This window comes from Mesitornis unicolor, unplaced genomic scaffold (genome assembly GCF_000695765.1).
Source record: "Mesitornis unicolor isolate BGI_N332 unplaced genomic scaffold, ASM69576v1 scaffold48549, whole genome shotgun sequence".
NCBI lineage: Eukaryota > Metazoa > Chordata > Aves > Mesitornithiformes > Mesitornithidae > Mesitornis > Mesitornis unicolor.
In genome coordinates this window covers 22610-42126 of record NW_010207574.1, presented here as the reverse complement: position 1 = coordinate 42126, position 19517 = coordinate 22610, and the positions used below count along the sequence as shown (strand labels likewise).

The following is a 19517-nucleotide window of genomic DNA, read 5'->3' as shown; positions in this document are numbered from 1 at the left end:
AAATAGTTGAAGGTGGTTCAGAGCCAGCCCTTTATGAAGATACAACTTTCTAGTTATCTGCTTTGGATTAAAAACATATATGTGAAATACTTTAATCTTTTCAGTAATTAATAAGTGGTGAGATATTCACGGATTTTTTCAAGAAAACAAACTGCTTGCACAAAGAAATTTTAAAACCTAAGCCACAGGAGACAAATAGTGTCTTTGTCTTGATATTCTGACAGTTAAAAAACCCAAAACAACAAATCCCAACCCAAAACACTGGGAATTCTCATTTTGATGTAGGAGATCTCCTTTATTTAAGGCAAAATAGGAGAGAAAGTGTGGGTATATGTTCCCCATGATTTATTCCCCATGAAGAAGCAGCTTAGCTTTAAAGCAGCAATAACAGTGAATGAAGGAGCATACAGAAGAAACAGGGGAGAGTTGTGTTACTTAACGTGTTGTGTTGTGTTCTTTGCAGTGATGTGAGGCACAGGATTCAAGAAAGGATTGCTCAGGCATTTGGTATCCGCTCTGTTTCCATGTACCTGACTAAGCCAACGTTCTTCTCGAGAATAAACAGCACAGAAGCCAAGACAACACATGATGAATACTGGCACCCACACGTTGACAAGGTAAGGAAGAGGTTGAGATGGGATGCAAATGTTTCCTCTTATTATTAGATCACTTTGAAGTAATTTTGTATTCGACAATCAGTCAGACATGTTTGAAAACTGGTCCTTGTAAAAATCCCTTGGAGGATAAAGGAAGGATAAATGAGTTTTGGAAACGTAGGCCATCGCATTCCTCTTTATTTTCTCTACCTTAATTCTGCTAGAATTAATACATTTTGTGAATGACTACTTGGGAATCTTTTTGTCTGAAACATTGATTAAGTTGACCTGCACCTACAAAGTGTTTCAGTTTCCTCAAACCTGTGTTCTCAGTTAGGGTATTGTCCTTTCAGCCAGACCTGTTTCAGAGTGGTCAGTTGGTCACTGTCATTCGGTGATCTGAGCCTCTTGATAAACGCTTAACACTTATTTCAGTTACTTGTGAATTGAGGCTTTCTTACTGCATGTTCTTCAATGGGGATATGGTACCCTTCTTCAATAATTTGATGTCTTGTTTTTTCAGAATGGAAGAATTGTGACTCTTTTAACTGTGTAATCTTCTATCGGTAGGCTTGTAGCTTAATACTTTTCATTTCTCAAGGCACTTAAATGATTTGGGATTGGTATTGAGTTTATTTCTGCATTTCACAGAGTTCAAAGATTCTGTGCAGCATAGCAGAATACAAATTAACAATGGAAGAATCAAATAGCAAACAAACAAAAAAACCCACACCAGAATAGGCACATTTCATGTTTTCAGGATTTAAAAATTAGTCACTCTAGAGTCATGGAGATGGAACCAAATAAAACTTATCCCATCAGAATCTAAGTTACATCTCAGCCCTAGAGTCTGTCTGTGGACAGTGTACCTTGGTGTCTATGACCTGAAACATCTAAGATGAAAAATAAATCAGAGAAATAGTCCTTGCCTTGAAAATATTTCCTGGAAAAAGGCAGTCTGAGGGAAGTGTAATGTCTTGTTGCTCATGACATCAGAGTAAGCTCCTGTGCCCTTCCTTGTCATGTCGGTAGAAGCATCTTAAATTTAGAAAATGTGGAGACAGTGACGATACCTGGTTGATAGCTGTTGTTTGATAGAAGAAAGTCATGCAGGGTGGAATTTGCACTCACTGATACAACAAAGACTAGACCAGTTTTTGGAGACTTTTGAAGACTTTGTAACCATTGAATAGGAGTGGACCTAGGACCAGAGGTGGTGGGGATGATTTTGAGGTGCAGATTATTTTGACTAGTGCTGCTAGGAACTGGTTGTAGGGAGCAAGTTGTGCTGATGGGGTTCACAGAAATTCCGTCGCATTTTGCGCTCATTTCCAAGAGACACCAAATGAACTAGTGATCTTGCTTGTGTGAAGTGCAGTAAATTTCCTCATAGCTTTTCCACACTTAGAGGATTTAATTTGACTGCCACAGGCGAAGAGAAAGCAGTAAATTTCAATAGCTGATGGCTATTTTATCCACTCTTTTTTTTTTTCTTTCAGCCCAAAAAAGTGTATTTTAGAATTTCAGACTGATTTATTACCATAATGAGATTTGTGTCTGCATAAGCATTAGGCTTGCCAATATTCTCTTTATTCTTTTCTGCGTGTGTTTTGCATTGGTAAATGAATAAGGTGGTTGGATAACCTCACACAAAGTGTGTCTACCTAAATCTCTCCTATAATGGACAGGTTATTTTGTTATTTAGAAGGACATCTGTTTCCGTGATGAGAATTTATTTCCTTTGTAGAAGCCGCTTCTCTGTTATGGCATCCTGACATTGCCTGCACATGATGGACAGCAGGCTAGATGTTTTGCTGTTTTTATCCATCTGTTTTGTCCACATTTTGTTTATTATCACGCAGGCTGTCTGTTCAGGGAGCAGGTACGGCCTTGGCTTTTTCTAACACACCCCCAGCTTTGAAAAACAAAACAAATGCAAGATGTGGTCTCTTAAACTTGCTATGCATAACCTAAACCTTAATAGTTTCTATACCGAATAATTGAGTAGTCTAATTTATGACAGCAAAGAAGAGAGAATTATCGCAGTCGGGGCAGTTATCAAACACCTTGTCCATAATCATGTAGAATTTGCATCCCCCCTGCCCCTCTTTCCACAAAACAGCGTACCTGCTGTAAAATATGAAAGTGCCCAGAGAGGTTGTGGAGTCTCCCTTCTCTGGAGACACTAAAAACTCTCCTGGATGTGTTCCTGGGTGATCTTCTCTGGTTGGGGTGCTGGACTGGATGGTCTTCAGAGGACCCTTCCAACCCTTGCATTCTGTGACTCTGTGTGTTTCTGTGGTTTATGCTAGCTGACTTCTGCAGTAAGTTGTCTGTATTGGGGAAGCTGAAGCATTCAGACCATTGAAGAGCTTTTTGTCTTCACCTTAAACTTATGTTTCAGGTTTGATCAAATACATTTTAATATGGTTATTGACTTTCTTGTTCAAGAGCATTCTTGCAGTAAGGATTGCATGTGAATATGCCAGAGTTAGGCCACTGTCTGTGCTGTTGTGACAGTAACATTGTATGCTAAGCTGAGAGGCTGGTGGGGATCAGTTCCCTTTCAGTTTTTGGAGGGGAGCACAAGGGAACAGGAATTTCCTGGCCTCGGCCACAGTGAAGGGGCCTTGTGAGTGCTGTGGAATAAATACTTAGAGCAGACTTCTTGTAAGTGCTTCTTGAGCTCATTATATGAGTGTCCATTTTTCACTCTTTGGTCTTCACATGGAGCAAATGCTGCTGCCAGTACAGAGATGTTGGAGAGAGATGGACAAACCACTATGGGCTGGGGTTGTTCTTGTGGAAACTGCTCTGGCTCAGTGGTTCATCCCTTCTCCAGGATAAAGGACTTAAACCTTTTGTGATTTAAATGACAGCTGTTTGCACTGCCTGGTGGAAAATTCAGGGTTTGAACCAGGCTAATTATGCCTTAAATAAAGTCTGATAGAGATAAACCCTTGATCCAGTTCATTTCATGTCCATCATGAAAGGCCAGATTACATCATAATGTATCACTGCTGCTGGACGCTGGCTGCCTTCGCTTCTGGTACATCATTCACTTGACTTGGCATCAAAGGATTAACCTGAATCATTTCCTTGCTGCACAAACAAGCCTCTCTCTCCTATCTAACTTCTGTTTGTGTGTCAAAGTGTCTGGTATTACTTTTCCCCTTAAGTGCAATTGGAACAGATCTATTTGTGGATGTAGTATTCATGTACGTGTCTGCCAGATGATGGCTGGCAGAAAATGTTACAGTATGTGTAGAATATGTCTACGTGTACATTATGTATACTCTTATGTGTTTAGAAAGCGGTAAAAAGTACTTCTAGCTGATCAGGCACTGCAAGAGACTGAATTCAAGTAGGTCAGTAGGTCAGAAAATATTTCAGAGAAGGCTAAATAGGATAGATAAGTTGTGTAGCTTCACAGGTTGTCCTCAGTGCAGTCAGCCTGCCTTACATTTTAAGTAAATTTCACTTACCACTTCCAGACCGCAGTTGAAAGCAAGGAGAAAAACGCATTGCTATTGCTCTGAGGTAGGAAATACTTCTCAGGTAAGAACAGTAGTATTCTTACATGGCCTCTAAAATAAGTGTGAATACTAAGGAGTTGAAGAAAGATCAGAAAAACTCAGCATGTAAAAATTTTGCCTGTTTATTGGATGCTTGTGTTGTAACATCCCTTGGAATAGGACAAATCACTTAAAGTATTTCTGCATAATAATTAAACAATGAAGGCTGTTCTTAAAGACTAGGATTTTTTTTCCCTGCCTCTTTCCAAAAGAAAGGTAAAATCAAGCCTTTGATAAATGAATCCAACACTTTTTTGTTTGTTTCAAAGTCTTACACTGTTGGTTCAAAGATGTAGGCTGCTGGGAGCATGTGAATACCTCTCTTGTCTTTTTCTCTATATTACTGACTCTATTACAATTATATTTCTTAATCTGAATATCTTTGGTTTCAAAGATTTTAACTGCATAGTGGAAAAGCACAGTTCTATTGTGTCTGCATGAGGCGTTGTTTCTCTAAAATTTATTTGGTTTTTAGTTACACAGGAATGGAAACCCTGTGAAATCACCCAAATGACTCATTTAATCTTGTTGAATTTATAAGCACCTACATCAAATAAAGTGAATGTTGGCTTAAGATGTGGAGTTTCATCTTGGATGGAATTTGAAGCTGAGCTTTTCAAAAGTGAAATGTCTGCTTTATAATGGAATTGCTGTTGCATGCTCAACTCTGACAGCAGAAAAGTCTTGGATGTTCTCTAAGGGAAGTGATGCAGGACTTGGAAGTTTTCTGCAGTCCCCTGGCTGGATGAGGGTGCTGTCAGCCTTCACAGAATTGCCAGGTTCTGCCATAAGATCGGTTTTGGTTTGTTTTCCTTGAGTTTATTCTATCGGAGCTATTCCAGGATTTCAGTGCAAGTTTTCTTGGTGGTGGGGTTTTTTGTTTGTATGCGTTTGTTTTTGGTTTTTTAGCCTAAACTTGCTCACGATCAGTTCATAGCTATTTTTTCTCCTCTCTCAGTTCCACATCATCATGTATTTCTAGGTAGCAATCATATCCCTTTTTCAGCCTTTCTTTCTCTTAGGTGAACAAGACAGACCTTCGAATCTCCCTTACCTGCAATACACTTTCCACTTCCACAACCATTCTGTTGAGGCTGTCACTGATAGCAGCTGCTGTCTGTTCTAGCAGACGTTTCACTTTTCTTTTTCTTCCCCTCATGTTGTTAGATGTTTAGTGAAATACATCAAAAGATCTTACTTCTGCCTTAGGGTAACACTATCTTTGAGATCCAAGGAAGTTTATTCTTGTCTGCTCAAACCTGTTAGCTCAGCTCACCCACAGTCTGGACATGCTGTTTGGTGCCTTACCTTGTCTGCTAAATAGATATTTGGTTCCCGAAATTAGTCATCTCTAAAATCAGATGTGTTTTGGTTAGGCTAAAATAGTTTGTAGTCAGCTCTTTAAAGTTTGGAGCAGGTGGAGCCACCTTGGAGAGGATGGAGAGTGCACTGGTGGAGCAAAGGTTGCTGTACCGCTGAAGAGTTCATAATAACGATTTAATGCATTAGACCTGTAAGAATGAGTTGGACAAACTTCTTCACTGTGCTAATGCCTTCGCTGGCTGGAAAACTTCCTTAAAGGGACTGGAAGTTTTATCACCAAATCAATGATGTTGAAAATAGGTTTGCAAAGCTGATTGTATGAAGAGGGCAGTAGAATGGCTGGTTTGAGGTGCTGCAGTACTGTGTGCTCTTTAATTCCCATTGATTGCCTTGTATTGCTACCAAGGTTTCGGTAAATATGGGGAGAAGGGGATCACCAAAACATTTCTCTCATTCTAGTGATTTGGACTGTGTACTGCAGCATATCACTGTATTTGGCTTTTTTCCTTTAAGCCCTTATGGTCAAAATAATAAAATGAGGAAGAATGCAAATGTCTTCCTATTCCATCTGCTGCTATGTTCTCTTTAGTCATTGCCCTTACAGAATAGTACGTACATTTGCACTGGAGCCAAAATTTAACTGGTACTAAAGAATGTAACTTAAAACAAAAATTGAAAATATTTAGAAAACTTCTAAGTTTGGAAGTAGCACCTACCTCAAACAGTCACCAGGTCAGTCAAAACACTCTGCAAATGCTGTATATTTATACAGTACTGCTGTGCTGCACATTGCACTGCTTGACAGTGTGATGCAGAACTTGCTGGAGTCGTGATATACTGTAAAAAAACTGGAGTATACAGCCATTGATTTTTAAGTATATTTTTAATTCTTGGTGATATGTAGATATGAAAAGGAAATATTTTCAGAATCAGCTAAGCTAAGTGTTAAATATTTAGATAGCTTTGCTTTGAGCATTTTTTTAGTATTTTTTAGCATTTCTTTTCTCCATCTTCAGCATACATATCAAGCAAAAGTTCTCCTTTAAAAGGAAGGAAGGCCACTTTGTTATACTTAAAAATGGGGTGTTTGGTCTGTAGGGGTAAGAAGCAGAGACTTTGAAAATCACATTTGAAGGTTCTTAAACAAAACCTGTGTGGAAAAGTGTAGAAGTTCTTCCAACAACTGTGCACTTACTTGGAAGGTGTGATTCACTGTTACCATGGTGGCTGGTGGAAGAGTAAAAAGTGCGGTTTCCAGAATCCTATAACCATGATTAGATAATGGATGAATTAATTAGTCAAAGACTGTTCTTGGGTCTCATTAACTTTATGGTGAAATTTCATTTGTACTATTGCAAGAAAAATCTGAGCCCTTCTGTATTTTCAGTACAATGCAGAGGTGGAACTTGTGACGCTCTGTTGGTTTTCACTAGCTGTTTAGTAGGCTTAGGGTGATAGAAATCAATAGGGGCATTTCTTTAATAATGGAAATTGTAATAATAGGAATAATAAACAAGACATCCTATTCTTGTATGTAGTGTGTGCATAAACATAATAGGATACACTAATGAACATGTATAATTTCTAGAAAAGAATGTTCTCAGCTTTCAGACACCCCTTTATTAATTACATGAAAACTGGAAAATTAGAAAAAAGCCGCATCAGACCCATCTACTTAATTATTTGTGCTCTGCAGAGATGAGAGTGGAATTTGGTAATTTTTGATAATGTTGTCTTACTCCTAGGTAACTTACGGCTCTTTTGACTATACTTCACTGCTCTATCTCTCTGACTACGCTGACGACTTTGGTGGTGGCCGGTTTATCTTTATGGATGTGGGTTCCAACAAGACGATAGAGCCTCGAGCAGGTAAAGAGCCTTGGTTTGTCTGCATTGAGGGGGGCCAAATTGTGCCATTTATTAACTGGGTGGGCTGGTGGATGTGGTGGGGCCTTGTTTTGTGGCAGCAGTAGCTGTGGGAAAATGTAGCATTTTGATTACATAGAAAGTAAAGATGAAAAATGGTTAAAATATGGCCCCATCTTGAAATATCTGGAGTTAAGCCACACTGACTTCCTTGAAAGCTGTAGGGCTTAGAACTGCAATCCAGTTAGAACAGCTTAGCAGGTCACTATGCAGTAAGAGCAAAGATAACTCTGACTACAACAAATCCAAAATAAAGTGATTTATTTTAGACTGTCTGGCCTGAAATTCCTTTGCCATTCAAGGTGGGGCTTAATACCCAGTAATTGCTGCGGGCTTGGTGTGAAGATGATTGATTATCACAGCTCTGCTAGCCTGCAGTAACGTGATGACATGGTAATGTGCTTATAAATCATACCTGCTTTCAGTAGATCTGGCAGGGATGAGCATTCTGATGGCTGTCAGTTATACTTAAAAAAAAAAACAACCCCAAAAGACCCAAAAAAACTCCAAAACCTTTTCTTTAAAGCTGATTTAAAATTTTTCTAATAAGTGGATCATTTGAAACTAAATTACTTTGGGGCAGTATGCCTAGGAAGAGCGAGCTCAGCCTCAATTCATCTGTCTGGCAGGTGAGTACTGAGCTTACAGCACTGTAACCGCTTATAATGCAAAACCAGTCATGCTGGTTTTTTACTGCAGAAAAAAAATAAATCAAGGACAACTTTATATTCCTACTGCATTCTGTCTTTTTTTTTTTCCAAGAGAGAAAAGATGGAAATTTACTCATTTAAGGACAGCTTCAGTAATTGTCTGCTGACAGGCGTTACCCCAAGCAGAACTGACTTCTGACTATTGCTGCCTGCAAATGGGAATGGGTTTGGGGATTTTTTTGACTTACGGATCATAGAGATCCACTCACCAGAAGTAATGCTGGCTTAGATAAACTCTCTGCATTCTGGCTGTGCTAACAGAATTGTATGTTTGATTATTTTGGTTTTTGTGGTTGGAAATAAACCCTAAACTGAAAGTATCTTTTGCAAAACACTGCTGCTATTATTCTGAAAGGGAGCGCATTAAACTATTTCATTTGCAGATGCAGTTGTAAGATTAACATGTTTTTCTAGCTGGAGAAATCATAGTTGAATTTTAGGTAGCTGGGAGTACAGCTGTCTCCTCGCACAGTACAGCGGCACTCAGTCCGATTGCTGTATGCAACATGCCCCCGACGTAATTTCAAAAAGTCTGCAACTGTGAAATTGCTTCCATTCAGCCCCATCCAGTTCATTTTCAGGCTCTGCTGCAAGGTGTTTGCTCTTTATGTTGTTTTTGCGGAGGAAAGGGGAGCAGATGAAGCATAGAAAGATATTTGACAGCGCTTTTGGCCATTCCCTGTCACAGGTTGTTGTATTGATAATATGCCACAAAACGGGTTAAACACACCTTTTAAAACAAGACAATGCAAAGCTTGTAGAAAATGGTCTTTTTTGAAAGATCAAATGTGCTACGTGTCCACAACAAAGTGAGTTTAATGCCAGTTACACCTTCTACCACACTGCTGTCTAAACACAGTGGCCAGGGGTCCTGTGATTGTGTCACGTATGGTGCAATCGAAGTAACTACCACAGTCCTGGGAGCAAGGGGGAAAAGCTTGAGAGGTGAAGCACAATTTTTACTTGGTTTTTCTCTTGCTGATAAAATGCAGGTTGTGAGAGAGCGCAAATGAGGGAGCGACCCCAGGCTGTATTCTGTTGCTGGTACAAGTTGATGTATTTTTCATGTTCAGAATGTTCCCCTGTGGTGTCTTTTCTCTCCTTCCCTCGTGGTTTTTTTTGTTTGTTTGTTTTGTTTTATGCTGCTTTTGATCCTTTGTGCTGCTTTTGTTACTCCAACACATGATTTTAAAACCATGTGTTGATAAACTTTTATGATTCTCATTTAGGAGGTTCAGGCTTTTTAGAGATGACTGTTGTAGTAGCTGGTTCAGTTTTAGTGCCTGACAGCTAATTTACCTTCTCCATATTGCTAACATCACTTCAGTTCCAAAACCTGGCACTTGTTGTCTCAAAATTAGTCTGCACTCTGGGAACCTGGTACCATGTGCCAAAATGAGCACATTCTTTTCTCTGTGAGCAGTAATTTGTTAGTGTCAGCCAGCAGGGAACAGAAAAGCATTGTTACTGATGCAGCAGAGCAGAAAGGCAGTAATTTGAAATACAGAGAAAAGGACAATTAAAAATAAAACACTGGGATTTCCTGTGTCTGGGGGTGCTGCCTAGAGAAGTCCCACTGCCCCTTCAAATGCGTTCACAGCACTTGGTGTTTAAGGATCAGTCTTAGCCGGACAGTTAGGGACAGGGAGAACTGCTTAGTTAGAAGTGGAGCCTAATTTAAAACACTTAGCACTTCTCCAAGTGTGGATGACTGGTGAATTGTACAAGTCTAAATCCTGACTCTCATATTTGAGTGAAAGACTCTCAGTATAATTTGAAGCACAGTCTATAACATTGCATAGTTCAATTACTAACAAACACCTCTTGCTTTAAGAAGGAATTATAATTTATTTGCCTAGAGGCTCTTGTGGTGGATTTTTTTTTTCTTTTTTAATGGACACGAACACCACTGTGGTGCCAGTTCACATGTACAGACCTTTGCCTAATTCACGACCAGATGTGGCATTAAGGAACACATCTTTCTTATGCCCCGAGAGGCTTCAGAAGTATATATGTGTCTTTTGACTTAAGCTGTCACATCTGTCTGCTGCAGGAAGCTCACACTGTACCATGAGTAAGAGAATTCTTAGAGCCAAATGAAAAACTACTTTGAAAAAGCTTTTTTTTTTGAGTGGAAAAGGAAACACACGGCCCTTTCACAATTAACTTTCCTTTGCTGGCCTGAGACCTGTTTTAGTAATCTTCATTGGATACAGTGAGATTAAGAATAAATGGCAGACATCAAGGCATTCCTTTTATCAGTGATAAAATTGGAATACTTTCTGCTGTTACTAAATCTGGTGGTGTAAACTATATTTAAAATTTCATAATTGTGTGAATTTGGGAAACAGCAATAATAGACAGGTCACAGACTTCTCTTTATGATAAAGTGTAGGTGAAACCCTCCAGCTGGAATGAAATCTCAGTACCAGTTGTGCTCCTCATTTACATATACATTTCTTGGTTTTGAGGTCAACTTTCCTGCAGTCATTTTCAACTCAAAGGAGTTTGTTCACCATGCAAGTTGTTTCTTGTATAAGAGTAGAAGAAGTCACAATCCTTTTGTGTTTGTGAAAGAAAATAATCTATGGCGCAAAATGAATTCTGTGCATTGGAGAGTGAAATATGACTCTTGAATATAAAACTTGGCATATTTTCAAACCTATCAGAAGTGTGTGTTTCTGAAAGTGTGAAAATATTTGAGGTGAAGGTATGAGCTATTTGAGAGCTTGTAATGTTGGATTATTCTTCATTTAGAATGGAAAAAGTGTATGCTCAAAGCCTGAGCCATTAATTTTTCTACTGGGGTAAGGAAAAGCATACACTTAAGAATACATAAGAATACATAGATAGCTTTCTCATAGTGCAGCTGTGGGCTTCAGTGTGTCTGTGTGTACATCCACTGAGGTAACTGTAGCTTTATTGCAGTGGGTAGATACCACATGGCTATCAAATAACAGCTAGGCAAAGTTCATGGGTTATAGGAGAGCAGTACTTACCGATTTGCAGTGTTAGTCACAAATTTCAACGGGGACTGGCAAGATGAGTGCAGAGAGAAATGGTAGAAAAAGGAGGACCTGTTGCAACTGTGACAAAAATATGTAGAAAATAGCTAAATAGCTCCTCACTTCTTTGTCAAAAAAGGAAGATTTTATTTTGCTTTGATTTGTTTTCCATGGAAGGATCGCTGTCTTCCAGACTCTGGTTTTGTACTCCAGTGGTGCTTGATGATAGGTTTATGATGGTATTAAATTAAATACTCTTTTAATTGGGCCCATGGAGCAACAGGTACTTGGGAGGTGCAGTTCAGTCCTACACTTCTACGTATGCTGCTTACCTGAATTACTTGTACAGAATACACTGTTCTGTAGAGGGCTCCTCAATAAGAGGATAGTAATGGTCGCTTTACACGAGCTGGACCAGTGAAAGGATTGAGAAGCGCTGATAGGGACAGGAGGAGCTAAACAGATGTCAGGTGTCACAGTGCTCCATAGAGCATTGCAAAGCACTGTCAGTATTGAGAATTGGCCTCCTAAGGCTTTCTTCCCTGGTATAAAATAGTTATAAATGAATGCATGTAGCATGTGCCTTATGCGCTTCTCGTTGCTTCCTGCACAGGACTTTGCTTGCATATGAATTTCATAAACCAAATATTTCATAAATTTGATTTGATACTGCCAGATGAATATGTAGTGAAGCTTCAGGCATAAGGGAGCAGAGGAAAATCAGCTTCAACCAGTTACTTGATGAAATTCAGATAATGTAACAGATAAAGTAAAGCAAGATACCAAATTAACTGCTGGCTCAGCTGTGTTACGCTATATAGTTCAGTAGTGATGTTTCATTTCTTGGTTCTTAAGCTCTGTGAATGTTAATGTCACACACCATAGGTGCTATCATGAAGTCTTTTTCTGTAAAGGACTTTTTTTGGATAAGAAATGAGCAGCAGAAGTTATCCTTGTGTTTGCTTTAGTGATTTACTAAATGTGAGGATTAATTCCTCTATCAGAAGTCCAAAACTTAGAACTTGGGCATTCATGTGGTTTTCACTTCTAAATACTTCAGCAGGCTGTCACACCTTCAGACATAATGTACAGAGCGGAAACTCCTGTTATTTTGAGGAACCAACTGTGCTGAAGCAGGCAGGGATTCTGTTGAAGTCTAAAAATACCCATGTACTTCTAGCAGGAAATAATGAAGTTCAGTTATTTTCTTTAAAAACTGTAATTTTGAAGTTTTCAGTCTGGGTGCTTCTGAATTTAAAATAGAAGCAAGTACTTCTAAAAGTATTGATGATCCTTCTGCAAATTACAATCTGGCTGTGGGAGAGTTTGCTATGTGAATCAGTGATTTTATTTATAACAGCAAGGAATTCTCTGCCTGGTAAATAAATTTGGGACAAGTTTGTAACGAGGCTTCATTACATACCTGTTGTAGTTTTCTTTGGGGTTTTTATGTGTGTGTTTATGTGTGTTATGTGTTTTGGTTTGGTTTTTTTTGTAGGCCATAGGCTTCTTTATGCTTCTGTGCTTGGCATATATGTAGTGAAATTGTTTGGAGGAGTTTGTGCCCTCTCCTCACCCCAGATGAGTGCACTCGCAGATGCTGTAGTTCCATGTTACTTTTGTGGTGTTTAGGTAAGGACTTGATTAAAGCTCTTCCCATTCAAAGTTTAGAAGTAATTGAATAAGTATATCTGTTAAATAAGTTTTATTGTGTGATTACAGATAATATTATTATCAGGTTATTTGCCTAATGATACGGTGGTTTTTCTTGGATGCTTTACATGCAATGAATTAGCAATTAATCTCAAACAGATGACAGGGATGAGAACACAATTGTTTGTGCAGTTTCCCTGGCAGTGCTTCAGCCTTGGTGTCGTTCAGCAGATGAGATGCCATTTTTCCTTCTTTCCTGAGTAACATTTAGAGCTGGTAAATGTTAAGCAGACAGTCAAAGCTGTCAGTGCATAAGATGAAAGATGCTGAATAGATCTGCAGTGCCAAATAAACTGCTTCTGCTTCCCTTTAATCAGGCAGATGAGTTGCTTCATTTCCTTCTGAGCAGCTGCTCAGTCTTTGCAGTGTCCCCAGCCAGTTGCTGTGGACAGCGGATGGAGGTGAGACCTTTTGCGTTTCCTTAGCCCTGCTTTGCATCCCTTCCCTGTCACTGCCCTTCCTTGGTGTCCAGCCACAGGTCAGGCAGACCAAAGGATTGAGCGAGGGGACACTTATCATTCGCTTGATTGCCTGATTAAGTGTCAGTTGAGGCAATCTAACACATGATTTCTGGTTTCTTCTTGATGTTTTCATGACCCAAGGAGTTTACAAGGAAATTTGATGGTGAATTAAACTAGAAAAGCAAGAAGGATGCTGCCAAGGAAGCCAAAGTGTAGTCTCACGTGAAGGACAGGAGCATGAAAAGGCTTGAAATCCAGTGGCAAAACAAGCATATGCTGCAAGTAGAAAGTGATTGCCAAAGTTGACATTAATGTGAATGGTCTGTTCCATGTGTAATCAGAATAACTGAGGGTGGAAGTGACCTCTGGAGGTCATCTGCTTCATGTCCCCTGCTCAAAAAATCAAGCACAGGAGACATGGGGGTAGCAAAATATGTGTGCCCGAGACATACCCGGGAAACATCAGTATCTGAATGCTGCACTCATATGTGCTAATGATATGACCCTGAGCAACCTGATGGAACTCAGACATTGGATATAATTTAGAAGTTGGCCTTGATTTGAGAAAGGGAATTGGACTAGATGACCTCCCAAAGTCTCTTCCAATTCATTATGGAATGAATTTATAATAGTAAAGGCATAATAATCTTGTAGTATTTTTTCTTACAAGCATTGTGGTATGTTTCCATTTGTATAGTTCTCAAGTCCTTTCATATATTCCCTACATCTTGTTACCATTTAATCTGGCACACCCTACTATTACAGAATAATTTTAAATGTTTCTTGTAATACTTGTAAAACAGAACACGTTAACTGCAAAGCGTTGTAATGGTGTTTACCAATTAATTTTCACAGTAACCCTGTTAGAATGGGTGAGTACTAGCTGCATTTTAGAGACAAGGAAACAAATGAGAGAATAAATGGTTTGGTTGAAGTCACAGTTTTGTGTCAAGGGCATAGCTGTCACTGAAAACTGTTTCCTTTGTATATTCCTCCAGTCTATATTGCCTGACAGTACAGTGGCTAGGAAGCAAACTGTAGGCAGTTTGTTTATGGAAGTGCAACTGAGTGTTAAAATTCAACATGGATAAAATCTCCTGAGAGCAAGCTTTATGGGAATACTGATGATATTACTGTGACACACAGCTGAATGCAAAATTCTTTTCTACCTGTATGCCGCTCCTTTGTAGCAGCTATATTTTCTGAGTACATCTAAAAAGAATTAATTGCTAAAGGGAAATTATGAATGGGATTAAAACTTGGGAAAGCAAAAGCTCATAGTTAATACACATATTCCTCTAGCGGTTTTGTTTGGGTAATGAAATGGGACATAATCACTGCATCGTGAAATATGTATTGCTTTTGCTGCTTATTATTATTCCTGAAGATAAGTGTTGCTTCTTCTAAATTAGGATCACATAAAATTCATAGCAGTGGAGCTTGTGAGTGGCACTTGTATGTCTTCATAAATAATGATTTCTGTGAATCGGTGCAAAAACTGATTCTCAGAATATCAGGAGAATAACTGGTTACCTCTAATATGATTAAGGTCTTGCTCCTCTTACAGGGTGCAAGACTTTTCCTGTTTTTCACATCACAAGCTTTTTTCAGCCTGACAGCATTTAAGAGCTTGACTTGTGTCAGTGACACCGAAGACCGGGCGCAGTCTTGATGGATGCTATGGCACGGAGCTTGTTAGCAGTTCTGTGTCCTAAGTTAGTGTGAGAGTGCATTTAAACGAGTTTGCACCCGAGTTCTTCACGATGTTAGTTCGTTCATCCTCAATACAGTTTGTCCTTTGCTTACTCTTAAGTTTTTAAACCTCATGTGGATGCTTAAGGGCCATGGAAAGAAGGGACTGAGAAGCAGCTCCATCTCTGGATGAAACTCTTGACTAATCCTGCATTGCCATAGCACTTTCTGCAATCTGCACGGAACAGAAGCTCATAGCTAAGCTCTTATTGGACCAAGCTCCATCTGGAAAACACTTTCTAGTACTTAATGCTGCAAAGTAGAGAAAACATGGACAAGAAGAGAAAACAAGGTGTATATTTGAGCATTGTCAAATAGAGATTGAAGGCAAGGACTGATTACTTCTGTTCCTGTAGAGATATGCAGGCAAGCTAATAATTTAGAAACAGGCTCCTGCAGATCTTTAGGTTACCACAAATCTTTTCAATTCTTTGGTTTTGTTGCTTTTCTAATAAGAAAGGTGAGAACAAGTGCATTTGTGTGGGAGGAACTTCCTCCCGTCCATTGTTGCACTCTTCCATGGCAACTGGGCTGGAGTACAGCTTGCTCCCCTCTTACTAGACAGTCTGATGGAAATCTTGAAGCCATTTGAGAACAGCTTTAAAGACATTTTAAGTGTTTGTGGGCAGAAAAAAGGAAAGCGCATGCATAGAAGTGCCTACAAAATGTATTTTTATCTAATATGGGGGCTGTACGTCCAAGTGTTAAAAGCAGTAAATGCTCTGGTGTGCTGCACTAATTGCTGTGATACACTCTGCCTAATGGACTTCTTGTGGAATGGAAAGTAGAGGTGAGGAGATGATAAATGGTAGATGTGAGAGGGCAGCCCACAGTTCCTTGTAACTTACGAATCTAAAACTCTTCCCAGAGGTTGAGTTACTGGTTAAAGCATCATGAAACTAAAGCAGCAATGAGGTTTTTGGCATCTTGCAGTGACTGAGGAAAAGGAGTCAGATGTTCACAATCGGAATGAAGTACTTTTCAGACTATAGACTTATCTCAGTGGAAATAAACCAAATCCTTTGTTTTTTATCCTTGGCATAGTTTCTAACCCTGGGACACCTCCATTCCAGTCTTCAGCCTTCAGGATGTAGCTCGGAGACTGGCCTCTTTCTGAAAGCTTAGAAGCATAGACCTCAAAACAGGAGGTGATCCCTTTGCTGTTTCTTGTGCTCCAAAAGTTCATCCCTTAAGGAGCAAGGATTAATCACTTTCTATTTTTTGGTTAGATAATACACTATAAAATTGTATTTAGTAGCTTGTGATCTCAAGAAAGCTTCCACTTTTAACAGTAAGCATTTGTAAATCAAAGTGAAACTATGTGCCAGGTGGTAGTAGTCAAGATTTCTTCTTGAGTGGAGCAGAAAAGGATGTTGGAAAGAAATCTGTGCAGGCAGGTCAGAGGAGGGGAGGAAGAAAAGGAAAAGACTGATTTGACACCATTACTAAATAATGGAAGAAAAGGCAAAGGAAATGGGATTAGAATTTTACACACTTTCTCCTGAGATTTTGTCACTCAAATGTTTCATCAGGAAATTGTAAGTACATATGTACTTTTATCTGCAATGAATAGTTGCATAGCTGTTCTTTAGCATTTGTAGTACAATACTAAGTTCTTAGGAAACAGTGTTCACTCTATCAATATTTCATAGTCTGGAGAGCTTAGTGGAGCTGCTCTGTGCATGTCTGCCTCACCATTCACAGTGAGAGAAATCCCACCACAGCTTCATCAGTTGTGGCAGTGTGTAACACTTTAAAAACAAAAGAAAACAAAGCAAACCCCCCCCCCTTGAATGCAATCTCATAGTTAAAAAACAGACCCATATTGCATATGGTCCTACTAATTTGCTAATATGTTTCATAGTTTGAAACTGTGGGGTTTAAAATCTTAACTGAAAATTGATCAAAAAATAGCTAGAACAAGAACAGGTTACAACCTAGAAGTAGGTCTGTGCTTTCTTAAGGAACCTGCTCAGTCCTGATCTTGCTTTCTTGTACTGATTTTATTTTTGAAGTAGTTTACATATACTGTGTAGTAAGCAAGGGTATGAAGGTTCCAAACTCAGTCTGTATATTGCCATATAATCCTTGACGGTTTTGTCAGATGGGAAGGATGGGAGTTAACATTAATTACTCTCTTTTTGAACATTTATACTATTAAAAATAGCACAGCATAGAGAGAGTGTGCTTTTGCTTCAATATTGTGCAGTTGAAGTTAGTTTAGTTTATAAGACTTTTTCCTTGCTTGGAAAAATTTATCTTTGAAAACTGACTGTGGGCTTGTTCAATGACTGGGAGACCCAAGTTGACAGATAGGAGACAAGATGCACAAGGAGCTATAAGATACCATATATATGAAGACATATTTATTAAAGAGAAATTAAAAGACATTCTGTGTAGCCAAAAAATCCAGTTTATCTGGCTTAAACAATACAATGAAACTTGTCTAACTCTGAAGTACTGCTTCTTCTAATCAGAGATCGAACAAAAAAGCTTGAATATCAGCTTAAGGCAAAGCTTTGGGTGAGCAGGTGAGGGACCAATAATAAGTACTTGAATGATGTTGAAATAAGATTTAAAAGGAAAAAAAAAAATCAGGACCCAGGGATTCAAAACCCGCCTGGACGCCTTCCTGTGCAACCTCATCTGGGTGTTCCTGCTCCGGCAGGGGGATTGGACTGGATGAGCTTTGGAGGTCCCTTCCAATCCCTAACGGTCTGGGATTCTGTGATTCTGTGACTTTGTATTAAATCCTTGAGGACAGCACTGTTCATAGCAGCACTCATAGGATAGGAGTACGCTGCCTTCATTTAGTCTTTCATCCAGAAAAGCAGAACACCAAGGTGTAAATGAGCTGTACATACAAATGAATTATTTTATATATATATTTATAGATTTACCAGTTATTAATGTGCAGCCACAGGCCGAGAAGAGTATGATATGACTTCTGCTTGGCAGTTATGAAAGACTATGTGAACTGTGAAAGATTAAATGAACTGCAACCAAGTGTGCAAGGCACACAGAGGTGACTCAGACAGACTCGGAGATCAGTGGGTAAACCGAGCTCCATGAGGCCACACTAGTTTTATTCAAATCTTCCGTGTGTGCTGCTTAGGAGTATGTAAGCAAAACAACTTCTAGATCTTTTGAATCACTTTTAGTTAGAAGAGAAAACCAGCTATGTTGCCTGGTGCCCACTTCTGCAGCAGAGATTGTGCAATGGTGGGAATAGTTTATCTTGTGCAAATTTTAAGTAGGAATACGTGTTTCATTTGCCTGATTGTGAATGAGTCCCGGGCAGAGTTAAACTGTCAATAACGCTTCCCTATGAGAAGCTTTTTAACAAACTAATCTAGTTTGAACAGTGGGGAAAAAAGCCTGGGTAGGAAAAACATGCACTATTGGGATAAAACAGCTGGGGCATTCAAGCATTACTGGCTTTCTCAGGGGAACCTGAGCAGTCCTACAGAGTTGCGTCAGTTCTGAGTTACTGGCTAAACATCAAACTTCTGTGTTGTCGTAACAGTTTAATAATGTGCAAGTGCAGAGGGCCCCATTCTGCTGTTTCATCAACTGGGATGCTCATGTACTCTGCTGTCATTATCAAAGTAACTGCGTTTCACCTTGATGCCACTTAAGGCCTGGAGAGCCCCAAAGCCAGGGGGATGGTCAAAGGTTGGGCAGGATGAAGCACAGCAGTGAGGACTTGCATCTATAAAACAAGTATCAAGCCAATGCATTGATGGAGTGGCTCTTTGTAAGGAAGATTAATTTGTATATATATGTATGATCGGACTGTGCACAAAAAGCTATAGCAAATACATGGTACAATGCTGATAAGCTGCCACAGCTGCTTGTAAGCCTACTGAGCATTTTTTTCACTGAAGACTTTTTGCCACCTTTGTAGTACTTCCTCCTTCTTTGGTCTAAAATTAGAGCCCAGACTAGAAGGGGAGCAGGGAGGAAATCAACGCACTGACAGTCACTAGAGTTGCTTGGGTTTTTGTTTTTTTTTTTTAGGCAACTAAGAACTGGCTTCAGATGTTCTTGGCTTCCTCCTGCCTTTTATAAACTCTGAGATATGGTGGAATTACGTCTCCAGCTTTGCAGCACAAAGGATTAATGTATGTTTTAAACAGTACATAAAGCTGTCAGAGTGCAGCATTAAGCTCATAACAGTTTGTTTTTGTGATGACCTATGGGCTCTCAGGTAGCTAGGGAACAGTTGGACTGAGACAACAGCAAAACTCTCTAGAGAGCTGATGGCTGAGTGGCAAACTCCATGTCTTTGATGGAATACTTTGTCTTTGCAGGCCGTGTTTCCTTTTTCACCTCTGGATCGGAGAACCTTCATCGGGTGGAGAAAGTTCACTGGGGCACTCGCTATGCCATCACCATCTCCTTCACCTGCAACCCAGACCATGGCATTGGGGATCCAGTCTTGACGTAATTCCTC

The 19517-nt window shown here is 39.4% G+C and overlaps 1 protein-coding gene across 1 annotated transcript in view; it reads left to right on the top strand.

Annotated features, from left to right (window-relative positions):
• OGFOD3 (2-oxoglutarate and iron-dependent oxygenase domain containing 3) overlaps positions 1-19511 on the top strand; it is a 42169-nt gene extending 22658 nt beyond the window's left edge. The window contains exons 6-8 of the mRNA XM_010192155.1: positions 464-617; positions 7240-7363; positions 19375-19511. Of these exons, the coding sequence (XP_010190457.1) occupies positions 464-617; positions 7240-7363; positions 19375-19511 (415 nt within the window). The remainder of the gene's footprint in view (positions 1-463; positions 618-7239; positions 7364-19374) is intronic.
• The last annotated feature ends 6 nt before the right edge of the window (positions 19512-19517 follow it).